The following is a 25,516-nucleotide window of genomic DNA, read 5'->3' on the forward strand; positions in this document are numbered from 1 at the left end:
GGAGACCACGTGCAGATCTAGGATGATCCGTCTATACTTTTTATCATCTATGATTTTAAATAAGTCAGCATCCAGGGATTGAACCAGATGGAGCTTCTGATAAGGGAGGAACCGATCTTTCAAATGTAGTCTCGAAGGAAGAGCAAGAAGCTTGGGAGTGAAGCGGAGACCTGGTTGGGGAATCCGCCAGCACACGGTGTCCCGGCAATCATTTTTAAGGTGAAGATGAGTCTTCTCTCGTGCATTAATGCTGAAAACCTGGTTAAATTCAGCGCGTTGGCCATCGGTGTTGTGCACTGCTGTGGTGGGAGATGACACTTCCAGGTTGCCCACTTCAGGAGCCAGTATTCAGCGGCTTTTAATGGTTTAATTGTGGTGTCTGCAGCTGAGCCCCACAACTCTACTCCATACAGTACACTTCCAAAAATCATCATCCTGATATACATTTTTATCAGGTTTCTGTTGTGAATGTGTAGCAAGTGCTGCTTGGCAACCCACCGTTTCTTGTTGAATTTAGCACAGAGTTAATGCTGGTAATATGAATGTATTTCAGCTTCCATAGAATGGAAGCTGAAATTTTTGAGAGAGACAGACAGAGAGAGAGAAATGAAAAAAAGAAAAGTCATGTATTTTTTTCTTTGCATTAATATCCTCTGTTTATGCATGTATCATTTGATTCAGTTTTTGGATACAAATTCCAGAAAATTCCAATTTCAGTTTGTGTAAGCTCACATCTTGAATCATGTTGAACGGTATGCCTTCCTATGCCAATTTTTCAAAGTATTAAAAAGATAAAAAAAGCTATAATTACTTTGAATATAGTTAATAGATGGCAGCCTTTTCGTGTGTGGTTTGAGGAGAAACTTTACACATACAGGCAGTTCCAGCTTTACGAGTTTTCGTTTTACAAGTTCCTGGGTTTACAAGGTTTTTTTGTTTTCTTTCAAGTATCAACAAAATGGAAAATATGAACATTAATTGGAAAAAAATGAATGTTAAACATTCATGCAGTGCACCCCGCTTCACGATATTAATCCATTCCGAAGACACCATCATATCATGAAAATATTGTAATGTGAACCCAATAACACATTGATTTTATTTATTCTTTCCAAGACCTCGAAAGTTGAAATTTTTGCTGTATAACTAAGCTATATGCCTCTAAAAGGTGATTTTATAATGTAAATTGTATTAGTTACCAATTCAGATAATTAAAACGCACTACATTTTCATCGTTATCATATGTTCTGGTATAAGAATCAAATTTGAAGCCTTTGTGATATTTTTCTAAAATATTAAAAACAATTTGCACTTTCACGTTTCTGTTAGTGCAAGCAATGAAAAATGGGTAGTAAACTGTATGTTGTTGCATTTGCAAAAATACCAATAGCTGGAATTGTGTGGGTTTTTATATAATTTATAGGGTGAAATGTGTTTCCCCTTCTTGCAGAGAAGGGGAAACACATTTCACCCTATAAATTATATAAAAAACATTTTCAGAATATTCTCTTTTTTAATTTTTTATTATTTTTTTTTTAACTTTGTAAACTTGTTACTCCACATGAATTGTGTTAGTTGCAATCTCACTTGTACATATTGTGTTAGGCGCCTCCGTAGCCAGGTGGGAAGGAGCAGCAGTGCGTAGCACATGCTTCTTGATTAGACCGGGGTTCGAGCCCGTCACCACCAAATACGGAGGATGTGGAAAGGTCAGCGAATGACCACCGCATATCCCGGAGCAATATGGCCTTAGTTGCTAATGCTCCTAAAAACCAAATAACAACAACAACAACATATTGTGTTAGTTAGTTGCAATTTGTGAGTGCTGTTAAAAAATGCTTATGCATGCTATCATGAAATTTATAAAGAAGAGAGAAGAGATTATCTTGGAAACAAACACCTCTTGAAGCATTTCTGAAGGAGACTACTCCTTGTGTAACAAACCAACAAAGAGTGCCGACCCAACGATGAATGAACAGTGATTGCATTTAGTCGATGATGATGAAGAATAAACATTCTTTAACATTTATAAGTCATAAATAATTTCTTTAAATTATAATTTGCTTGATTTTACAAGCTATGTTTACATTTCTTTGGATAAATCAATCATTTTTTAAACAAACTAATTTCATTGTTGAGAATGTAACCCCTGTTTTTAACATTGTCTATGGGAAATAAATTCCTGCTTGACGAGCGCGGCTAGGAACGAATAGTCGGGAACTACCTGTACAAATATCTTTTGATGCTATGTTGAAAGACCCTTCAAAACATACCTTTTGATCCTTCTTGTGAAGAAAACGTGTGCGCACACATGCAAACACATGAAAGGGTTAATCTAGATGGGATTAATGACATTTGTTGACACTGTTTCAGATTTCATTGTTTGGCTGTAATAGAATTAAGTCCATTTCATTATAGACGTTCTCTGCATAAAAATTTGATATCAAATTCTATTACAGTATTTTTTTTTTTTTTAATGAATTGGTAAGAATAGAAATAAATTATAATTTAAATAAATTGTTTCCATTTATTTTTACAGCCTGTGGACTGTAAGGCATTGATTGATAAGCTAAAGTCCTGTGATCAGGATGAGCTTCTTTCTGTGCTTTCCAAGATCAAAACATGGAACTGTGGCAAGGTAAGAATGGTTATTTTTATATGATTAACATGATTTATATAACTTTTTTATATGCTTTATATGATAACTTTTGATATCTTATGGGAAAGAATAAGTAAAATAAACTCCCACCTCACATAGATATCTATCCAACTGACCTTTGATTTTCCCAAAGTTGTCTGCTGCAACCACCCATAGAGACAACATTCTAGTAATTAACAACTTGCTGGCTAAAATAACACTTCCTACAATCCAATCTAAACCTCTTCCCCTCTAATTTGATTTTATGGGACTACTTCTGTAATTAATCCTCAGTGTTAGATCTGAGTTAGGTCCACCATGAGGTACCTAGTTCTGTGGCCCACATATTTTAAGTGTTTCTTTAAATGGACTCCCCTTTTTCAATCTCCAGACATATTTGTCTACCTCTGAACCCTTTTAAGGTTATCTTTTTCTTTTTAGGTACAGTTTCTATACTTGGCCATATTATTTTGAGTACAGTCTTAAATTTCTGGCACCTCCATAGCCAGGTGGGAAGGAGCAGCAGTGCGTAGCACATGCTTCTTGATTAAACCGTGGTTTGAGCCCGTCACCACCAGATATGGATGTGGAAAGGTCAGGGAATAACCACCGCATATTCCCGGAGCAACATAGCCTTAGCTGCTAATGCTCCTAAAAACCAAATAAACAAACAAACTTAAATTTCTGTGCAATCTGATTGTAACCTCCCTAGCTCTCCACAAAATGTTTAATAAATAATTGATAACATACTATGGAATCTACCTTGCTACCTATCTATAATACTTGAATAACTTCATGAGCACTCTTACTGTAACTCCCAAACTTCATTCTCTGTATGCTTTTATTAATTCAGCCCAATTATCTGTATAAGTTATTTTGGATTTTCTATATTCCAAGTATGTCTTTCTGCATTTAAACTTATCTGCTTTTTTTTTTTTTTTTTTTTTTTTTTTTTTTAATGAAACCCCCAAACACGGGAGCTATTAAAACCTATAGTGCTTGGTACCGTGCTTGGGTTGAAGGTTGAGAAGGCGAAAGAAGATATTTGTTGACATTGGACTTGAACTTCTGTAGACTGTAATTTTCAGGAAATACGTATGAAGGAAGGTTGTTCCAGAAAACTGCAGTTGAACGAATTAACGAGGAAGATGAAAAGTTGGTTCTGTGAGTTTGAAGTTGGACAGTAAATGGATGTTGACTGGTGGCAGCATATGTTTGGAGTGGTTTGAAAGAGAGAGCAGGAATCACAGAAGCCAATTCAGAAGAACAGTGCAAATGGAAGTATCTGTAGAATAAGTATGCAGCAGATACAGTACGTCTGTGAGATAGCGAGTGGAGAGACTCTGTTAGAGAGGGGTCATTAATTAACCTAACTGCCCTATTCTGAATGGAATCTAGAATCCTGAGATTGGTTTTGGGGCATCACCCCTGAAGTGGGAACAATATTCCATGATAGTGTGAATTTGCAATTTGTACAGAGTGAACAGCTGTTTGGAAGAAAAGTAATGTTGAGAGCAAAAGAGAAAACCAGGTTTTCTAGATGTAGAGAAAGCAATATTTGTAATGTGCTTGTGCCAAGAGAGATTAGAAGTCGTAATAATCCCCAAAAGAGATCTTTTTGCCTAGAAATCGGAGTGTCACCAAGGATAAGCATAGGAGCAGAAGAATCTTTTTGCGAGATATAACACAAGACTGAGTTTTTTTTAAAAGGATTGAAATCAATCCAGTGGGGCAAAGACTAAGTTTTCTTTGCCCCACTGGAGAATTACCTGGATATCAGTATTTAAAGAATTGGTAGTGGATATTCGAGAAGTTGAAGCTGATTGAGCAGGGCAAGGTTTTTCAAAATGGAAAGTGGAATGCAATCCACTATCATCGGCAAAACAATGAATAAGATTTCCAGTCAATGGAAGGTCACTAATATACAAGAGGAAAATATACAAGGGGAAAGAACTGAAAATTGGGGAACACCAACATTAGTGGATAAGTTAGAAGATAGAGAGCCATCTACCATCACCCTCGGTGAGCGATCAGCAAGAAAACTGGATAACCAATTACAAAAAAACAGTTGGCAAACAATAAGATAAGCTTGTTTAGAAGACCTTTATACCAAACACAATCTAAAGCCTTTGAGATGTCAAGAGCGACTGCTTGTGTTTCACTGAACTTTTCCATTGAATTTGTCCATAAATGGATAACATAAGCCAGAATATCACTGGTGGATCAACTGACAGAATCCATACTGGCAATCGTTGATCAGACGGAAGGTTTCTAGGTAGTTTAAGAGTTGGTGGTTAATTGATTTCTCCTTTTTTAGAAAGAGTAGAAGTAATTGCAATGGGACAATAATTGGATGGGAGGGATTTGTCACTGTTTTCAGGAAGTGGCTGGATATTAGAAAATTTCCAAGCAGAAGGAAAAACACCTTTGGAATATGAAATTGAAAAAAAGTGGCAAAGAACAGGAGTAAGTTCAGGAGCACAGGCTTTGAGAATAAGTGGAGAAATTCCATCAGGACCTGGAGCTTTCTTAGCATCAAGGTTCGTCAAAATCTTTCTGACATCCTTTTGATGGAAGACCACAGGAAGCATTGAATGGAGCGTGTTGGGAATGGTTGGAGGTGTTTTACCAAGAGAATTAATACATGAGTTGGAAGAAAAACGGGATGCTAGCAGGTCAGCTTTATCCTTGGCTGAAGTGAAAACAGAACTATCTGGTTTTGACAGAGGTGGGAGCAGAGATGGGCAATAATTTTGGCAAGAGACCAGAATGCTTGACTACGATTAGGTCAAGAAGCAAGTTTTCTACTCTTAGCCTCTTCAAAACCTAGTTTGGACTTATAATTGCTTTACAATTGTTGCGAGCTTTGGTATAGTCAGAAAATGAAACTGAAAATTGGAAACAAGCCAATTACAATGTGCAGCGTCCTTCTCTTGAACAGCCTTAGCACATTTATTGAAAAACCAAGGTTTAGATAAAGGATGACATTTTAAAGTGGAATGTGGAATAAGGGATTCCATTCCTACAAGAATAATTTAACTGGTGCAGTCTGAGCAAACGTTGACATCAGTAGTTTTGAAACTGTAATCTGACCAAGGAAAAGAAGAAAAGAAATCTTGCAGGTCATCCCATTTTGCATTCTTGTAATGCCAAACAACATGAGGTTAGGAATAGCCATGAGATAAACGCTCCTTTGGAGAAGAGAAAATCACCAAGTTGAGCTGAGGTGCCTAAAGGACTACTCACTTTGACCGTGTTCTTAGAAGGGTTGTTTGTGGAAAAAGATCGTGTGTGTTGGCTGTATGGTTAGGAATTTCTGGTATTCTTCTAGGTAAATGAACTATATGTGCAAGGTCATTAGTAATTGCAAAGCCTCAGCATCTCGAACAGCTGGGGCAGTGTGATTAGAAAACGGAAGCCAGCTGGAGTTGTGAACATTAAAATCACCAAGGAAAATTACCTCTCGGTTAGGAAAGTTGGACTGGAGAGAATCAAGTTGCAATGAGAGGAAGTCAAAGAGCTCTAAGTGATTAGTGGAGTTGGGAGAACAGTAGACAACAGATGAATTTGACACAATGAGGTAGAGAGATTTTAAGCCAGAGAAGATCAAAGAGAGGAGATTCCAAATTGCCAAGTCTCTGACAGGGAATATTGGAACGGCCATATACACAAGTACCACTTTTGAGGCAAAAGGAATCATACACCTAATAATTTGGGTAACTGAGATGAGCAGTAGTTGAATCAACCAATAACTGAGATTCTGTCAGAAAAAGTACATGGGGTTTGGCAGACTGTAAGTGGAAATGGACATTGTTGAGATTAGAATTGAGACGACATTTATTTGTGAAATGAACTAGGAAGTGTTTGGGAGGTTTAGATCTTTTTGCAGATAAGCTTACTCTATTAGTTTGACAATTCATATTGTATTCAATAGTAATAAAAGTGGGGGGGGGCATGCTGTATGAAGTAATGAAATTTTTGGATATAGTAGTAGTGGCATGTGATGCAAGAAAGCAAGTGAATGAGCTTATGCAGCATCAGCTAAAAAAAAAAAACATACCATTCCCTCCAAATGCCTGTCCAGTTCCTCCTTAAATTTATTTAACCTATCAACTTTCACAATGACAGATGGAAGTTTGTTCCAACAATTAACCACCCACTGGCTAAAGGCAAATTTCCGCATATCTATTCTACATCTGACTTTTCTTAATTGGAATTTGTCCCCTTAGATTCGTAATCTGAACAAGTGGAAGAATCCCATCAGAATTCATCGTGCTCAACCCATTCAAGGCCTTATACACCTCAATCAGATCACCGCGCATGCCTAGTCTCCAGCCACTGCAATTTGCAGAACTTAAGCCACTCTTGGTAAGAGCATCCCTTCATTCCCCTCACCAAGCTTGTTGCCCTTCTCTGTACACGCTCAAGCAAATCTACATCATTCCTAAAATGAGGCCTCCAGACCTGTACGCAGTACTCAAGGTGTGGCCTGACCATTGCCTTATACAGAGGGACAATCACCTCCTTTTCCATGCTAGCAAAATTCCTATGACAAAACCCCATGACCTGCCCTGGCAGCCTGTCTGCATTGCTCAGAAAACCTCATATCTGACTGCACAATTACTCCTAGGTCTTTTTCATTTTCTACCACCTTAAGTGTAGTACCACACATTTGGTACGTTTCTCTGGGGTTACTTCTACCCATATGCAGTACTTTGCATTTGTCAAGGTTAAACTTCAGTTGCCATTTCTTAGCCCATCTGTCCAAATTATCTAGATCCTGTTGCAGTAGCACACTGCCATTACTGTCATTAACAACCCTGCCATCCTCTGTATCATCTGCAAACTTCGACACTAAGCCTGATAAACCTTCATCAATATCATTGATAAATATACAAAACGACAGAGGACCCAACACCGAACCCTGTGGGACTACACTAATAACATTAGTCCACGAAGAGTAGCCGACCGGGCTAGCCGAGTGGGTAAAGTACCTGCCCGGCAACCCAAAGGTCGCGGGTTCGATTCCCGCCTCGGGCTTGGATCAAAGTACTGCAAAAACCTTGGGAGGTGCAATATGGCCACAGAAGCCGATGCGCCAACAACTACCAAATAAAAAAAAAATCCACGAAGAGTAGCACCCATTAATCACCACCCTCTGTCTTCTCCCACTCAACCATCCTTTTATCCATTGTAGCGTACAAATGGTAAGAATATACCCAGATCCTTGACCTCATGTGGCCTTGACAATGACCCTGCATACACACTACTTGTACTCCCTCCTGTCATCATCTGGCAGAGAAGTAGTAGCAAGATTATATACTAGCTGATCCGGAAGCTGGTCTTGGCACATTATAGCCTTAGTTGCTAATGCGCCAATAAAATCCAAACCAACCAACCAATGATGCGGAAGCCTCCTGAAGAGTTACCAATAGGTTCAGTCTGGTGTACTAATTAGCAGCCAGCCTGCAAACACCGCTTTAGAGCTGTACCCTCAAAATGTAACGAAGATTGGATCTCGCCATGATGTTCATCATAACCTCAACAGTCATACTGCATGATGGAAGAGATGGGAAGGGTTGACTGGAATTTAACTCTGGAGACTAATCATGGGTTCCACCACATCAAGCCTCCAATAAGCAAGGTGGTGGTGGTGGTATTGCACTGGTTGATGAGAGTCATCTACCACCTAGTATTACCTGGTAACACAATCTCCGTTGTCAATGCACCAATAAACAACAAAACAACCAACCTGGTAACACAGACGGGTGCCATTCTTCCATGTGGTGTGGGTGCCACACCTCGACCCCTGCTTACATTGGTTCACACCTGGATGGTTACTCATAGTGTGCTTGTGCATGAATGTTATACCCAGGATTACTAACAGTCCCACCATCGTGAAGGTGCAAGCAGAGGATTTGGCTGTCACAGACCGTCTAGACTTTTTCAAAATTGGGACCACTTGACTTGAATATCAACCAAATATCAGTTCCATCAGTGTTTTAGACTCCCAGGTAGGAAGTACAGCTTGTCTGGCATATCTGAGAGGATGTCTGTGACAACAAGGACCGTCCTTCAGATCTATCCTGAAGAAGTACTGCTTGGTGCTGTTCTTGATATCATCATCCCCTCTTGATCACTGATATTTGCAAATTTATAATTTTTTTAGCATAGCAGTGGCTAAAAATGCAAGCTTTTACAGCATCAGCCAAAAAAAAAAAAAAAACTTCCCATTTCACCTATCCACTTCCTCTATTAGTTTGTGTAGTTCATCCTTGAATTTATTTAAGCTATCAACTTCCACAACAACAGATGAATTTTGTTCCAGCAGTGAACCACCCCACTGGCTGAAGGCAAACTTCTGAACGCCTATTCTTCAACCTTCTGTCCTCAATTTGAATTTATTTGAATTAATTTTTGAACAGGTGCCACAATTTGCAGAACTGAAGCTTTTCTTGGTAAGAGCACCCTTTCGTTCCCCCTACCACTCTTTCCCTTCTCTGAATCAACTCTACTTCCTAAATTGAGGCCTCCAGACCTCTATGCAGTACTCAAGATGTGGTTTGACCATTGTGTTATACAATGGAATAATCACCTCGTTATCCTACTAACAATCCATCCATCTAGGCCATATGTCAAACAAGATATCCCTTTGTATATCAGTGATAAAATGACATGAGCTGTCCTGGGTGTCTGTTTGCACTGCTCTGAGTTCTTCACTGCACAACTACTGCAGGTCTTTTTCATTTTCCAGTACTCTAGTACCACATACAATTGGTACATTACTCTAGGGTTACTGCTACCCATATGCAGCACTTTCTATTTGTCAATGTTAAACTTTTCTAGATCCTGTTGCAATAGCATACAGTCTTTACTGTTATTAACCAACCTGCCAACCTTTGTGTCACCTGCAAGCTTGGACATTAAGCCCTCATCAATATTGATAAATATTGAAAACAGCAGTGGGCCTAACATAGAACCCTTGGGGTTTTCACTAATAACATTAGTCCATGAAGAGCAGTGTCCATCGATTACCACCATCTTCTCCAACTCAGCCATCCCTTTATCCATAGCAGCAACTTTCCCTTAATGCTACACTGCTCCAATTTATGCAGCAGTCTTATGTGCAACAGTCAGAAGCTTTGCTGAAATCCAAGTATATGATATCAGAATTATTTTTTGCATCTAGGTCCTTTATGACCTCATCATACTATTCAATGAGATTTGTCAAACAAGATATCCCATTAACAAACCCATGCTGTGTTTGAAATATAACTGCAGCTTTGTCTAGCTGATACTGCATTACTTCTTTTACCAGTGACAACATTTTCCCTGGAACAGAAGTTACACTAATAGTTTTACAATTACACTAATAGGTTTACAAACTGGTGTCAAAGTACCCTTTGTGAACTGAGAATACATTTGGACATCTGCAGTCCACAGGGTCCTCCTTTGAATCCCAGGATGCTCTCAATTATATCTAAGGGTTTGCTTACTTCCTTCCCTGCATCTCTTAATATAATTGGGTCGATCCTATCCACCCGAGGTGCCTGTCTTATGTTTAAGTTTGATAATTTCTCTTCTACTTTCCTCTAAGTTTTAAAATCATTTAGCTCCTTATTAGAAGATAATAAGACTCGTTTGATAAAATTCTGGCATCCTTCCTTAAAGTATCCCTCGTGTGTGAATGTAGATGCAAAATACTCATTCGATTTGTCAGAAATCTGAGGAGTATCATCAACAGTTGAACCATCAATATCAATGTTTATTTAAATAAAGAAGCCTTTGCTGTTGCCAAAAATTTCTCATAGTCTTCCTTTGCTTGCCTAACCTTGTTTGTGACTGGATTACAGACTAGTTTATATCTACCAGACTTCTGTCACCTGGTAATTTATATGTATCCCATGCATTTTTCTTCTGTCATGAGGCTCATTAGTTCATCTTGACATCCATCTAGGCCTAAACTTTGAGCAGTATTTCGTAGTTGATGTGGAAAGCCTGCTAGCTTCTATGATTAATTCCTTGAATGCTTCCAATTTTGAATTTGTGGATGCTAAAATAATCAATTAGTCCCACTGTAAATTCTATACAGTGGGACTAATCAGTTAGTCCCACTGTATAGAATTTAAAAACTATCAGGACTACTGTATCGCCTTTACAAAAGCAGAATCACTACTACCCTTTACCTTTGATGGTAGTTACATCTTTAAGTAAATTTCACATGAATACACAATTGCTCTCACTTAGTGATTCTTTTATCTGCAGATTCTTAATGCCTGATTAATCATTGCTGATAATTGGATTTTGACATGCTCCACATTCCTTGATGTAATTTAAGAAAATCAAAAGCAATATTTGCTCCAGTACTAACCTTTGAGAAAAACCCCATCTGTTAGTGCAATCTGAAGAGTAACCATTGACCACAATTGTCTGCCTCCTGTGGTTTAATCATTTTGTGATTTGTCTAATGATTTTCTCTGTGTGATCCCATTTTAGCAAAGCAGCAACTCATGAGAGATTGAATCAATACTTTGTTAAAGTCAAAATTAATAATGTTGAAATTATTTCCTACATCCAGTTTATGAATGACTGGTTTAAAAGTGGTGGTTGAATAATAAAAGGGCTCAGGCATTTAATGATGAATTGGGGAACATTATCTGGCCTGACGCTATAACTGTTCCACTCAGTTGGAAAGTAACGAGTCTTCATGATGTCATTGTAGATAGACAGCAGTGGTTGAATAATTATATAACGTAATTATATAATTACGTTATTAAAAGTTATAACGTGAGATCGCTCATCGGTGAACACAAGATATTAGAGCTGGAAAAGGAATTAGAAAATGTGAATTGGAATATCATCGGTTTGGCTGAAAGAAGAAGAAGAAATGAATCACTTAAGTTTATCAGGTGGAAATCTGCTGTACACCAATGGAAACAGTAAAAGGAGTGAAGGTGGAGTTGGCTTTCTGGTCCATAAAGATTTTAAAAATAACATTTTGGAATTCAAAAGTACATCACCAAGGGTGTCAAGACTAATACTCAAGATTTCTAAGAGGTACAAGCTAAAGGTTATAATGATTTATGCACCAACATCGAGCCATGATGATGAAGAGGTTGAAGAAATGTACACCAAAATTGTGTCTTCTAGATGAGCAGAAAACCCACTACACTATTATTATGGGGGACTTCAATGCTAAGGTTGGAAAAGGGCAAAACAGTGCAGAAATAGGAACTATAGGAAATTTTGGAATTGGTGAAAGAAATAAGAGGTGAAAGACTTGTGGAATTTGCAGAATCTCAAGGACTGTCAGTAATGAACCCTTTTTTTTCAAGAAAAGGGTGAACAGAAAGTGAACATGGAAGAGTCCAAATGGATTAACAACTGATGAAATCGACTTCATCCTCACTAACAGAAGATATATTGTGAATGATGTTACCGTCTTGAATAAGGTAAATGTTGGAAGTGATCACAGAATGGTAATATGTACACTTGATATAGATGTAGGAAAGGAAAAAACTGACTCGAGTAAATAATACAAAGGTCTTTGAGATAACAGAGGAGGAGAAAAAGCAGTATGTACTGGAACTTATGAACAAGTTTGAGCTTCTGCACACGGCTCGGACCAAGATATTGACAAGGAATATTACAACTTTCTGAAAGTGATAAAGCCCAAGAAACCTATAGGGAAAAAGAAATCCAAAGAAGTAAAAATTAGTCAAGAAACACTTGTCATGATGAACTGAAGACGACAAACGAAGAGCAAGAAAAACACTGACAGGGAGAAAATTGAGTATACTGAGTTATGCAAAGCCATTAGAAAGAGACTCAGAGAGGACATAAGAAGATTTAACACAAGAAAAGTAGAACAAGCATTAAGGGGAAACAAAGGATTTAAATCAGCAGCCATGAGCAGTAATACAGAAAGACAAATGATACAGAAACTGAAGAATAGCGATGGTGTACTTATAAACAGCAGAGAAGGCATAATCCAAATAGCAGAAGACTACTATAGAGAATTATACAAGGAGCGAGGGAATGGTGCCAGCAGTGGGGAAGATGGATTTCAAAGTAGCAACACATACGACATACCCGATATTCCTCCTGATGAGGTAGAACATGCATTGAAGAAAATGAAGAATCAGAAAGCCCTGGGGGAAGATGAAGTTACTGTAGAGTTAAAATTTGGAGGAAGAGACAACACAAAAACTGGCAAGGCTCTTCACAAAGTGCATTAGAAAAGGTGTGACGCCTAAGCAGTGGAATAATGCAATCATAGTTTTGCTGCATAAGAAAGGAGATAAATTGGAAATTATAGACCAATTAGCTTGTTATCCCACATCTACAAGTAGTTCACAAGGGTCATTACTAATAGATTAGAAAGAATACTTGATGAGAATCAATCGAAAGAGCAAGCTGGCTTTAGGACAGGATTCTCAACTATGGATCACCTTCACGTAATATCACAGCTAATGGAGAAAGAAAATGAATATAAAACACCATTATTCCTGGCATTTGTGTATTAAGAAAAGGCATTTGACTCCATACAGCATAAGGCAATGTTTTGGGCACTGGAAAGACAAGGCATAGATACTCCTTATATTATGATTTTGAAGAAAATATATGAGAGTGCTACCTCCTTTATTAGACTATAGACAAAGACAGGAAATTTAAAATCGAGAAAGGAGTTCGACAAGGAGACACAATATCTCCGAAGCTGTTTATTGCTGCCCTTGAGGAAGCTTTCAGATTAGACTGGTCGCAGAAAGGAGTCAATGTGAACGGAGAGTACCTAAACCATTTACGATTTGCAGATGACATTGTGGTCATAAGCCACAATCCCAAAGAATTAGAGGAAAATCTTAAATCAGTTATGCATAGTTAGTAAGGATTTTGGACTAAAGATGAATATGGCTAAAACAAAAGTAATGAACAAGTATGCCACAGAAAGGGAAATAATGATTGAAGGAGCAGTAACTGAAAAGGTGGAGTTATATACTTATCTGGGACAAGTTATTAGCGGTAATAATGATAAATGGCTGGAAGTCAAGAGAAGAATAAACTTTGGATGGATAGCATTCAGGAAATATAGTCACATACTGAAGAGCAATATCTCAGTTTGTCTGAAACGTAAAATAATGAACCAATGTATACTCCCCACCATGACTTATGGAAGTGAAACTTGGGCACTCACCAAAAGAATGGAAGAGAAGCTGAGAACTACACAGCGAAGAATGGAACGAATTATATTGGGAATCAGACTGTTAGATAAGAAGAGAAACACACGGATTAGGCAGCAAACTCAAGTAAAGGACATTCTTATCAAAACTAAAGAACTAAAATGGTCTTGGGCAGGAGACATAGCTCGAAGACATGATGACAGATGGACTAAGAAAATAACAGAATGGTACCCAAGAGGAGCTAGAAGAAAACCCGGAAGACAAAGGCAGAGATGGATAGATGAAATTCATGAGTTTTTGGGTAGTAAATGGATGGCCAGTGCTCAAAACAGAAGGAACTGGAAAGTTGCTGGAGAGGCCTTCATCCTGCAGTGGATTGAAAATGGCTAATGATGATGATGATTGAATAATAAAAGGGCTCACTCACTTAATGATGAATTGGAAAATATTATCAGTTCCTGCAACAGCAGTGGCAGCCAATGAATTGATAAGTTTTATCAGTTGAGGTGTAGTGAAATTATAACTGAAGGATATCCAGATAAAACGTGATCTGCCATCTCGGGTTTTGGGGGGAGCACACTTGATGGTTGAAATCTCATAAAAAAATGTGGTTCATTCATTGGTCAGGAGCAAAAAGGATTTGTTTGCTAAGGCACCTATGTGGATAAGGGAATTTTTCCCATATGAAGCAGAGCATTAAAGAAATTAGCCTAATGATTTTTGTCTATTGAAGTGGGCCCGTGCTTTTGAGTACGAAATTTGATCACCAGCATCATTCATTCGTTTCCAAATTTTGTGTTGTTGTCTCAGTTAAAAAGCTGCATTGAAAAACTCATTCCTGCTATGTCCCTTCAAGGACTTGCCAAGGAACGAGTGTAGCATCCATAAGGCATTTTTCAGCAATTAGAGACTTTGGGCTGATGATTGTGGGCGTTTTACTTGGCTTATAAACAGATTCACATGACTTATATAGGCTTTGTATGGAGGCAGTAAAATTTTCGAAACAAGAGGGTCATGAACTGAGAACATGAAACATTGTGTTAGTTCCTCTGGTGGCCATGTCATTGACCAGGAGGATTTGAGCAGATTTCATATCTTCAATGAGGTGTCCCTCAGAGATTCATGTTGGGTTGGTATTGAAATCACTCATCACAACACAAGCTGTGGATGGCTGGAAGTGATTTAAGATCCAATTGGCAACTTTGGTAATAATATCCCAAGTGCATGTTGGAGGAACATAGACTATGCAGATTTCAAAAATGGCTTTATTGTGAGTGAGGGTTAAGATCAGTGTTTCAAAATTGGACTCACTGGATTTATTAATTAAATTAGACTTTGACTTATTAAAAAAGGTTGCGACTTCACCTTCCTGTTGAAACCCTCCAGAGGTAAACTCAACTTAAACCTGCAGGTGGAGCAACAGCAATACACTCCTGATCAGGCTCTAACCACATTTCGGTAATGAAAAGAATGTCGATTTTGCTTGCAAGGAGGATCACCTTCATGGTGTCAGTCTTGTTATGTACACTACAGACATTTTGATATATGAGAACAAAAGAATCTGAGGGGGGAGAACCTTATTTCTGATGGCAGATCGTGCATTATTTTCTGCGGACGAATATGACCTCTGGTGATAAGAGTTTCAATAGGAAAAGATACAGGGTTTTCGCACTTTTCCACCTGTCAAATGAGGATGCATACTTTGACAAATGAGATTGGTAACTTGTAGCTTGATCGACTGTAGAGTGACTGACAGACCTTTGCTGAGGCATTGCCAGGAGTCAGTTAGAATTAAGGGGGGCTGAAAGTTGGTGTAATTTATTGTGGGAATCTGGCTTCATTTTAAAGTCAGGGTAGATTATTGCTCCTAGGGGCCACAAAGCAGGGTCACTTAAAGATAATGCCCATGGGTCACAAACAGTTTTGACAGATGCATAGTTCTTGCTCTTGGCTGGCAGCTGGTATACTGCAGCATGGAAGTGTTTGTTGTTGTCTTTGCGTCCAACCGGGAAGCAAACATGCTTCTCCTGGGGTGGGCCATTGGCCTTATTCTGGATGCGGCCACCGTTCCTACAACAAAGGAGTCCTTAAACAATGTCGGCTGGTCGAAGAGATTCTAGTTATATGGTTGTGGACCTGCCTTTGGTGGGCTGAAATTGCGCACGACTGGCTGTAATTTCAGCCTAGGTGGGCTATCTCCTTTCTTTGGAATAGGCAGTGGCAGGAATTTTTCCCAAAGATGTGGTGGTCGTTATGTTAATGCTGGCATCTATCTGGCTTGGTCAAATTCTCATTGTGGTCTTACATGCTTGCAACTGAGCTCTGGTCAAATTCTGTGTGTGGTCATACATAGTTGGTCTAATATTCAATTTGTACACATGGTCCTATTAAATTGGAAGGCTCTTCATCAAGCTGGGCTCAGGGGAGGTGTCAGTAATTTCTTGAGTGGGTACAGGTTTGGCTTCAGTGACTGCAGTTTTTGACACATGAAATTAATGGTAGACTATTACCACTGCAAGTCGTGTTCTACGTGAGTAGAAACTGGCTGTTTTAGGTGTAAATTTATGTTACACAGTTATGTGTTTGGGTCAGTGGCAATTCTCTCAGACAGGCTGCACTGCAAGTTCAGACACTGCAAATTCACAGAGTAACAAGGCTGTTGTGGGAGTCTAGCTTAGAAGCTAGAATTAGAAGGAGAGAGATGATAGATTTTTTTTTCCTTCTTGAACGCCCTGGAGCATTTCAGACCTGAACTCGTGAAGGAACTCAATGAAAAGTTTATTTGACTAGTGGGCTTGGTCATTGGCGATAATTCAGTTTTTCAGTCCTCTTTCCACCATATTATTTTCTTCCAGATCTGGCAAGAAATTTCTTTTTTTTTGCCGATTCAATTGGAGATGCCATTGGTCGGTCCGAGTGCTGTGCAAACTGCAGAAATGGAAACCTGAGGTGCCAGAGTGTCCACATGGAATTTAAATTCTCACCCGTTACAGAGTGGCATTCTGTTGGGTCTAGTATTTTTTTCGAGGGTTTCTGTTGCTTTGAGAGAAAAACATCCTGTTGTAAGGGGTTTGATGTACAAAATTGAATATCACCATTTTTAGGTGAGAGGAGCACAGATTTTTTTTTTTCCCCGGATCCTTTCATTGAGCAGGCACGACAGAAATAGTGAGATTTAGTCCTGACATTTTCAAAATTTGCAAAATTCCACTACACTTACTGCAAAGGGCCCTTTCACATGGCCCCCCAGAAGAGTAGTGTGCACTCTTACGGCAGCCCTGACAATTTTGGGACCTTTATGATGCAGGTATATTTTGTTGTTAAAAGGGCTGCATGGTTAAATGGTTTTTCTTTAAAAGATTCTTTCTGCAAAGCAGTCGTGCACAATTGATGCAAAACAAACAAAGCGTGGTCTCTCTATATGCTAAATTTTTATGATGTTGTTTGTGACAATCGACTATACACCTACGGTTATGGCATGTAAACAGTGGTCTGCCAAACAGAATGTAAATGGCTCTAGTCGTTGTGGTTGCTTCTCATTGCCCTTGAAGTAGTCTGAGCTAAACAACTTCCGGTCAAGGTCAAAGGGTTGCTGCCAAAAGGGAAAGAGCAAGTATGAATTCTATTAAAGCTTGGTGAACTCTGTATAGATATGTAAAAAATGAAATGTTACCTTTTAACTTCATTGCAGTGCAGAAAGGTTCTTCAGAAAGTTCAAAGAATTCTGAAATCAGACGAACAAAAAATCTCCAGACTTTGACGATAAAACACACAACCTTGTGCCAGTTGACCCAACTGAATTGCTTATGGAAATTTTCTAAAAAGAGAGACAATCATGAAAATGAGGCCTTGTTTGTTATGAACTGAAATCTGATTTCATATATACTTCCTTAATTTGCCATTTCTTTAAAAAAATTATTTCCTCTAGAAGAGAAGAAAAGAGAAACTCAGTACACAAGATTCATTATCTTGCAGACTGTAGGATATTTGTTATTTTGGGAGGGGGTGTACCATGCTGTTGTTGGGGGGGGTAAAAATTGAAATTGAGCATAATCATTCAGAAATATAGAAAATGTAGTACAACTGACTGAACAATTTCTGCCCCCTCTCTGTTCAGAAAGAAAGTTATATGCCTAAGTTATGTACATCTAATCCCTGAGCTGACATGATTCTTTTACTGCACCTTTTAAAACTTTTTCAAAGTAAATCCTCCCCTCCCATAGATGTTTTTAATGTAGCTACATGGTGCAATTCGTAATTCTCACATTTAACTCTTCTTTAATCATAAATCAATATATTTTATACATTTAAAATATCATATATTTTATTTTATGATTTGGGGAAAAAAATTGTAATGGATTTTTCGTCAAAACTTGTTCAAACAAGATTTATGATTACTAATACTGTTATAGTGAAATTTCCATCTAATTAACAGAAATTTTACTATATTTAATAATTGAATGTTCTAGGCAGTGTATTGTATACATTCTTAGGAACTCATACTAAATGTTATTACATTTTGTAATAACGTTTAGTATTCCTTCAATTTTAATTTAAAAGGCGTAGTAGGGTCATTAAGGCATTGATTGATAAACTAAAGTCCTGTGATTAGGATGAGCTTCTTTCTGTGCTTTCTGAGATCAAAACAAGGTAAGAATAGTTATTTTTATGACTAACACTTTTGATATCTTATGGGAAAATTAATTTGAAGTGAACCTTGCTTATGGTAGTCAATTCCTAAACACAGCAGTTATATAACTAATAGATTTGGTTTTACCAACTATGGTTTTTTTTTTTCATAATTGCAGTATTTTCCCATCCCTTTATGATGGGTTATACATGTGCATATCTATATATGTAGTGTTAAATATCTATATAGATATTTAACACTACATATATAGATAAACACATCACATATATTAAATATCTATATCTATATATAGTGTTAAATATTTTCAGTGTGAACTGTATCACTGGATTGATGTTCTCGATATGTTTGATTCAATTTTGGAATCGGCATGTGAAAAAACAAAAGAAAACCAATGGTGTCTACCATGTGATATGTCTGGGAAAGAGAAGGTAAATTTTTTCGTTTACTTTCTTTGCATTTTTTATGTTAAAAAGCAGTTTATTATCTTAACTGAAATAGCAAAATTTTGAAACCAGATATGGATTTTAATTCGATAATTATAAATTCTGTATGTTTTCCCCCTCAAAATTGTTTCCAAAACTTACCTGCTAACCATATTCATAGGCAGTTGAAATATATGCTATATTAACTGCAAAGAATCAGTGACAAATCTGATTTTTCATTGATCCTTTGCAGAATTTTTAAATTCTGCAAAGAATTTAAAATTGTAACATTTATTAAAAGAATTTTTAATGTTACAAGGAAGCAGATATGTACAGGGAGTTCTGCATCTCATTGTTCCTATCAGAAGGACAATATAAATGGTCACATTCATTGGTAGACTTCCCAATATGTACTTTTCTCCTGTGTCTTGAATTTTGCTAATACTGTCATCATAAATAGCAGTAAAATAATTCTTCCTTAAGGAGATTTGTCTAATGTTTTGGTTTATACATTTTTTTTTCAAAATACATTTTCCAGCTGAGTTGCTTTGTTGAAAGAATTATTGCCACTTACCAAGTGAATGCATAGACACATTAAAAAATCATTTATCTTGAGGTAAGTGGCTCAGTTAAAAGTGGCCAATCTGGCAATTTTTCATTGCTTTTTCTTTTTTAGTCACAATGTATGATGTTTTTAGTGTTGGTCAGGTTAAAACATCATGCATTAGGAATTTTTTTCCAGCATTTCATGCATTCTTCTCCCAAACAACACAAAGGACAGTGCTGCCTGCCATCCATAGTAAAATCTTTTCCATGATTTACGATCACAATTCCATAAATTTTATTAAAAAAAAATAGTAGTAGTAGATCTAATTTTGTGGCATTTTGATTGAAAGCTCCAGCTGCCCATTCTGTATGAGTTTTTATGGCAAAACTGAACAAAATACAAAGAATCTACTCTTATCCATCATCACTGATGGCACGAGGATAAAAACAAAACACTGGTGACATGTTTTCTCTCAATAGCAGAAATCATGTTTTCAAGTTGAATGTCTGAAAAACTGATCAAATTAACGAAATATAACAAATGTTGTATGCATTAATAATAAAATGGCCACAATATGCATTTGTGTATGCACATATGCAAATGCTTATAATCTTATCTTTAATCATTAGTAATTGCAAAATCAACAGTCAGTTCACTGTAACTAGAAAGTGGAAGCCAGCTGGATTTGGGAATATTAAAATCACCAAAGAAAATTTCTTTGTAGTTAGGCAAGTCAGACTGCAAAAAGTTGGGTTGCAGAGAAAGAAACTCAAAGTTCAGAGTGATTTGTAGAGTTGGGAGAACAATAGAGGCAGCAGATGAGTTTGGCAGAATTGGGGCAGAGAGATTTTAAGCCAAAGGAGATCATGAGGAGATTTGAGGTTACACATATACAGACATGTCTCTGACAAGGAATATCAGAATGAAGCAAAAGGAATCATAGAGTAAAAATTAGGGCATTTGAGATACGTAGTGTTGAGGCAACCAATAATTGGGATTGTGTCAAAAAAAAGTTAAGTGGAGCTTGGTGGAAATGTACGAAATTGATACATTTTCAGTTGTAAAATGAATTCGTGAATTTTATGAAATGAATAAGAAAGTTTTAGAAATTCACTGATATTGTTTCATTAGTTTTACTATTCATGATGCATTGATATAGATGGATATGAAGCACATTCACAGCAAGAATATACCCAGCTCCTTGTTGTTATGTCATGGAGTTGGGTGTATTCTCAGTACTGTTCTTCTGCTCTGCATATACACATTATAGCTGATCTAGATGCCTTCTAGTGTTACCAGTAGACTTGGTCTAGTAGACTGTTTAGCAGCTGGCTTGTGAAAACTTTTTTAAATTTGCACCTATGGAATTTAAGGAATAGCGGATTTTACTGTGATGCCCATCATAACCTGAAAAGACATGACTTGTACTGCATGTGCGTGAGAGAGAGGTTGGATGATTTTGAAGCTTCTTTTCTAGAGACCAAACATGGTCTTCTCTACTTTGTGCCTACAATAAATGGTGATGAGAATCATCTGTCACCTAATATTTCTTTGTGATACAAAGGGATGGCCATCCCTATAGTATGATAAGGGTACCACACCTTGACTGAGTCCTGCTTGCGTTGGTTTACACCTGGGTTGTCACCTCTTCCATGCTAGGTACAGTATTAATTTTGCATATAGGGATATACTCTATGTGCAGGGATTTGAAATGCAAATTTCTCAAAGGTGGGACTTGAATATCAGCTCTACAATGCCTTTTTACTCCAGAGTAGCAGCCCTAGTTGTAAGAACTGGAAGAATATCTTTGTTCTTGGAACTTCATTAAGTTTACTAATGCTACATTGGAATAAATCATTTTATCCTGAAAATAGTTAAAACTGTGCAGAAATTGTGCAGTCTGTGCAGTTATTCTCCCTTTTGTTATGTGATACCCCTTAAAAGTATTGGTCCTTTCAGAAGTCACATTACTCTGTGTATTTCACTTTAGTAAATGTGTAACCCTCTGTATTTTAATGTAATAAGGTATAGTTATGTCTACACATTATGATAATATTGACTTATCTACCTATCCTTGAGTAAGGATGATGAGTTGTTTGTAAGTGATACACTGATTTCATACAACTACATAAAATCCACATCTGCTCGCTTTTCCAGTTTTTGCAGAAAATTCCTAGAGAGGTCTTACAATTTGTTTCCAGAATTAATTTTCAGGAGTTCATTTTCAGAATTCATTTTCGTTGCATAATAGAAATATAAAAACCACAATAGAAATATAAAAGCAACAAAGGAATGTATGTAGCATGCTATTTATCCATTGGAACTGTATGGACCATAAATAGACTTCTGTGGCCACATCTGATATGAAAAGAATCTGATCAGATTAATATTGGCTACTACAACAGATATCATACATACAGATGCCTATACAAATAATACAAAATAATACACGCTTTACATGCTTCATAGAAAGCTTCTCCACTCCAAAACAGAATTCTCCAAGCTAGACTAATCACCGCAATCAAGATTATTGCAGGCATCACAGGCATGCCATCCTCCTGGGAAACTTGTCATTGGTGGATCTCCATTTCAGCACATAGGGCAATACCCAAGTTAAGTAATAGCAAGGTGTGGCTAGAAAAAACTTAATATTTCACCTCTGATCAATATCAAGCTCAGGATCTTCATATTGCTCATCATAGATATGTGAAGGATAGAAAGTACAGGAAAGGTGTTGAAATTAAGCTGATTTAAATAGAAATACATTGTTTGCCACTTTTGCTAATCAAATATTTCTCTTGATAGATTCTTTGTCTCCTGTGATTAGATTGATTAATCAGTTAGAAATTGACTGACCTTTCCCCCACCACTTCCTGAAATTTGTGTGCTTCCAGTTTTTTCAAGTGTGAGGTTTGGGAAACCCAATACATTTTCCTGGCTTTAATGTAAATTTTACATTGCACTGATGTGTTACTAAATTTTTGAAAGTAATATAGCTACAATGTAATGTACTTGGTTTGTGATAAATAAAGGATGTTTATTTGTTTACTTAAATTATGTTTGAGATATAATTTAGGTTACTTTATATTTAGAAAACATGCCATAGTTGCACAAGTCCCAAAATACAATTTGCTCTTCAATTTGTTCACATCAGTTGGTAAGGAAGGCTTGTACATCTGGTCTTTAACTTAATCCCACAAAAAGAAGTTCATTGGTGTTGCAGTCTAGTGAGTGAGCTGGCCACAGAATTGGACCTGTATGCTCTACCCTTGAACATTCTTACAGAAACAAGACAATGTGCCATCCTGTTAGAGGAATACACTGATGCTAGTATCATCCTGAGTAACTTGTGGGATCAAGTAATTCTCCATCATGGCCTGATATACAGAACATGTAATTATTCATTTTGTGAAGAAGAATTGACTGTGTCTTCTTGCAACATGCATCACAAAAAAATACCTACTTTGAGATTATCTCAGCTGTGTTCCAAAACCATGTTTGGTTTTCACTTTCCACACTCTCACATTGTGTTTGCCTTGCCTATGGTGTGGATCATGCACATGTCACAAAACACAGCATTTAAGCAACCCTTCATTCTATACCATAAGGGGGCATAAATTCAAATTAAGAAAGGACAGATGTAGGGAAATTTGCCTTTAGCCAGCTGGTGGTTAATTGCTGGAACAAACTTCCATCTGTCGTTGTGGAAATTGACAGGTTGAATAAATTTAAGGAGGAACTGCACAGGCATTTGGAGGGAATGGTGTGATTTTTTATTTATTTTTATTTTTGACTGATGCTGTATAAGCTCATACACTTTCTTTCTTGCATCACATGCCGCTACTGCCACTACTACTACTACTATAGGCCTAATGATTCGAATGAGTACAATGAACAGTTGTACAGAGAAATAGTGAGTTAGTAAATCTGAATGTCTTATAATGGGAGAATTTAACTTCCCAGATATTGATTGGAACTTGTGGGTTGGTCACTCGCACACTAGTAAGACTTTTGTGGATTTATCGGATGATTGTTTTCTACAGCAGCATGTTTGAGTGGCAACCAGAGAGGGTAATACTATTGATCTAGTTATCACAAGTGATCATTCTTGTATTAAGAATTTGCAGATAAATGCACCACTAGGTGATAATGATCACAGTGTATTGATGTGGGATTTACTTAAAGATATAATTACCATCAGGGGTAAAGGAAAGAGTTTTTGCTTCTGTAAAGATGACTACTGTGGTCTCAGACAGTTTTTAAATTCTGTACAGTGGGATCAACTGATGCTGTTATCAACAGCAAATTCTAAGTGGGAAGCATTCAAGGAAAATTGCAGAAGCTATTAAAAGTTTCATACCTATTAAGAAAAATTGTTCAAAGTTTAGGCCTAAATGGTTATCAAATGAACTAATGAGACTCGTGACAGAAGAAAAATGCATGGGATGCATATAAATTATCAGACGCCACAGATGCCTATGGCAGATATAAGCTAGTCTGTGGTCAAGTCACAAAAGAGGTTAGGCAGATTATGAGAAATCTTTGGGAAAGGATGCTAAGAAAAACAGCAAGGATTTCTTTACTTATATAAACTCTAAAAGGAAGGGGATGAATCTGATTGGTCCACTTGATATTGATGGTTCGACTGTTGATGATCCTGCTTGGATAGCAAACAAACCGAATGAGTATTTTGCATCTACATTCACACATGAGGAGTTAAGGTTTGAAAATGCCAGAAGGTTATCAAATATTAGCATGGTGCTTAATTAATGATAATATCTGAGAGCAAAGTGGAGGAGAAATTGTTGAAGTTAAACTTAAGAAAGGCACCTGGTGTGGATGGGATCTATCCAGTTATATTAAAGGAGGTGGCAAAGAAAGAAAGCAAACCCTTAGCCATAATTATGAGAGCATCCTTGGACTCGGGAGGTCCCCACAGATTGGAGATGTGCAAATGTATCCCCAATTCACAAAGGGGGATCGAAGGGTGGCAGGAGTAATTACAGAACAATTAGTTAGTCAGATATGAAGTTTTCTGAGCAATGCAGACATGCTGCCAGGGCAGGTCATGGGGTTTTGTCAATGATATATAGGAATTTTGCTAGCAGAGAGAAGGAGGTGATTGTCTCTCTGTATAAGGCAATGGTCAGGCCACACCTTGAGTACTGCGTACAGGTCTGGAGGCCTCATTTTAGGAAGGATGTAGATTTACTTGAGCGTGTATAGAGAAGGGCAACAAGATTGGTGAGGGGAATGAAGGGATCCTCTTACCAAGAGAGGCTTAAGTTCTGCAAATTGCAGCGGCTGAAGACTAGGCACCTGCTAGTCATCTGATGGGATTCTTTCACTTGTGTCGACTATGAACCTAAGGGGGTATAAATTCAAATTGAGGAAAGACATGTAGAATAGATGTGTGGAAATTTGCTTTTAGCCAGTGGGTGGTTAATTGCTGGAACAAACTTCCATTTGTCGTTGTGGAAGTTGATAGGTTAAATAAATTTGAGGAACTGGACAAACATTTAGAGGGAATTGTTTTGTAATTTTTTTTTGGCTTTTTTTTTTTTTTTTTATGAAAACCCCAAACACGAAAGGTATTAAAACCTATAGTACTTAGTACCGTGCATGGGTTGAAGGAGAAGTATGGGGGGAGGGGGATGCCGGAAACTTTGCTCTAGAGACTAAACATGGGTTTCGCCACTTCAAGCCTCCAATAAGCAAAGTGGTGGTATTTCACCGGTTGATGAAAGTCATCTACTACCTTGCTGATGCTGCATAAGCTCGTACACTTGCTTTCTTGCATCACATTCCACTACTACTACTCCATCCTGTTGTCTGGGCAGAATTTCAAACATTTTCAGTTTTAATCCTAACGTGACTTTTTTTTTAACATAGCCTGTACTTTTAAGTAAATTCTCTGATCTACTTTGAATATGATTAGGACCAATGCATTATGTCACCTTTAATGCCCTTTAAAGATAAGATGATAGCTACTCCACATTGTCATCATCTTCAGCCACTGGTCCTATTTCATCAATCCTTTGATGTCCTTTTATAAATATTTCCTGTTTCCCTGACATT

At 37.5% G+C, this 25,516-nt stretch overlaps 1 protein-coding gene across 6 annotated transcripts in view; it reads left to right on the top strand.

Moving 5' to 3' along the window:
• The window catches only part of HUWE1 (HECT, UBA and WWE domain containing E3 ubiquitin protein ligase 1), a 1,105,343-nt gene that overhangs the window by 73,544 nt on the left and 1,006,283 nt on the right, over nucleotides 1-25,516 (top strand). For all 6 annotated transcript variants that reach the window (XM_090389849.1, XM_090389845.1, XM_090389850.1 and 3 more), the window contains exons 3-4: nucleotides 2,540-2,638; nucleotides 18,778-18,897. In XM_090389849.1, the coding sequence (XP_090245975.1) occupies nucleotides 2,540-2,638; nucleotides 18,778-18,897 (219 nt within the window). The remainder of the gene's footprint in view (nucleotides 1-2,539; nucleotides 2,639-18,777; nucleotides 18,898-25,516) is intronic.

The sequence above is a fragment of the Mastigoproctus giganteus genome, chromosome 2 (genome assembly GCF_048544385.1).
Source record: "Mastigoproctus giganteus isolate SK-2022 chromosome 2, ASM4854438v1, whole genome shotgun sequence".
NCBI lineage: Eukaryota > Metazoa > Arthropoda > Arachnida > Uropygi > Thelyphonidae > Mastigoproctus > Mastigoproctus giganteus.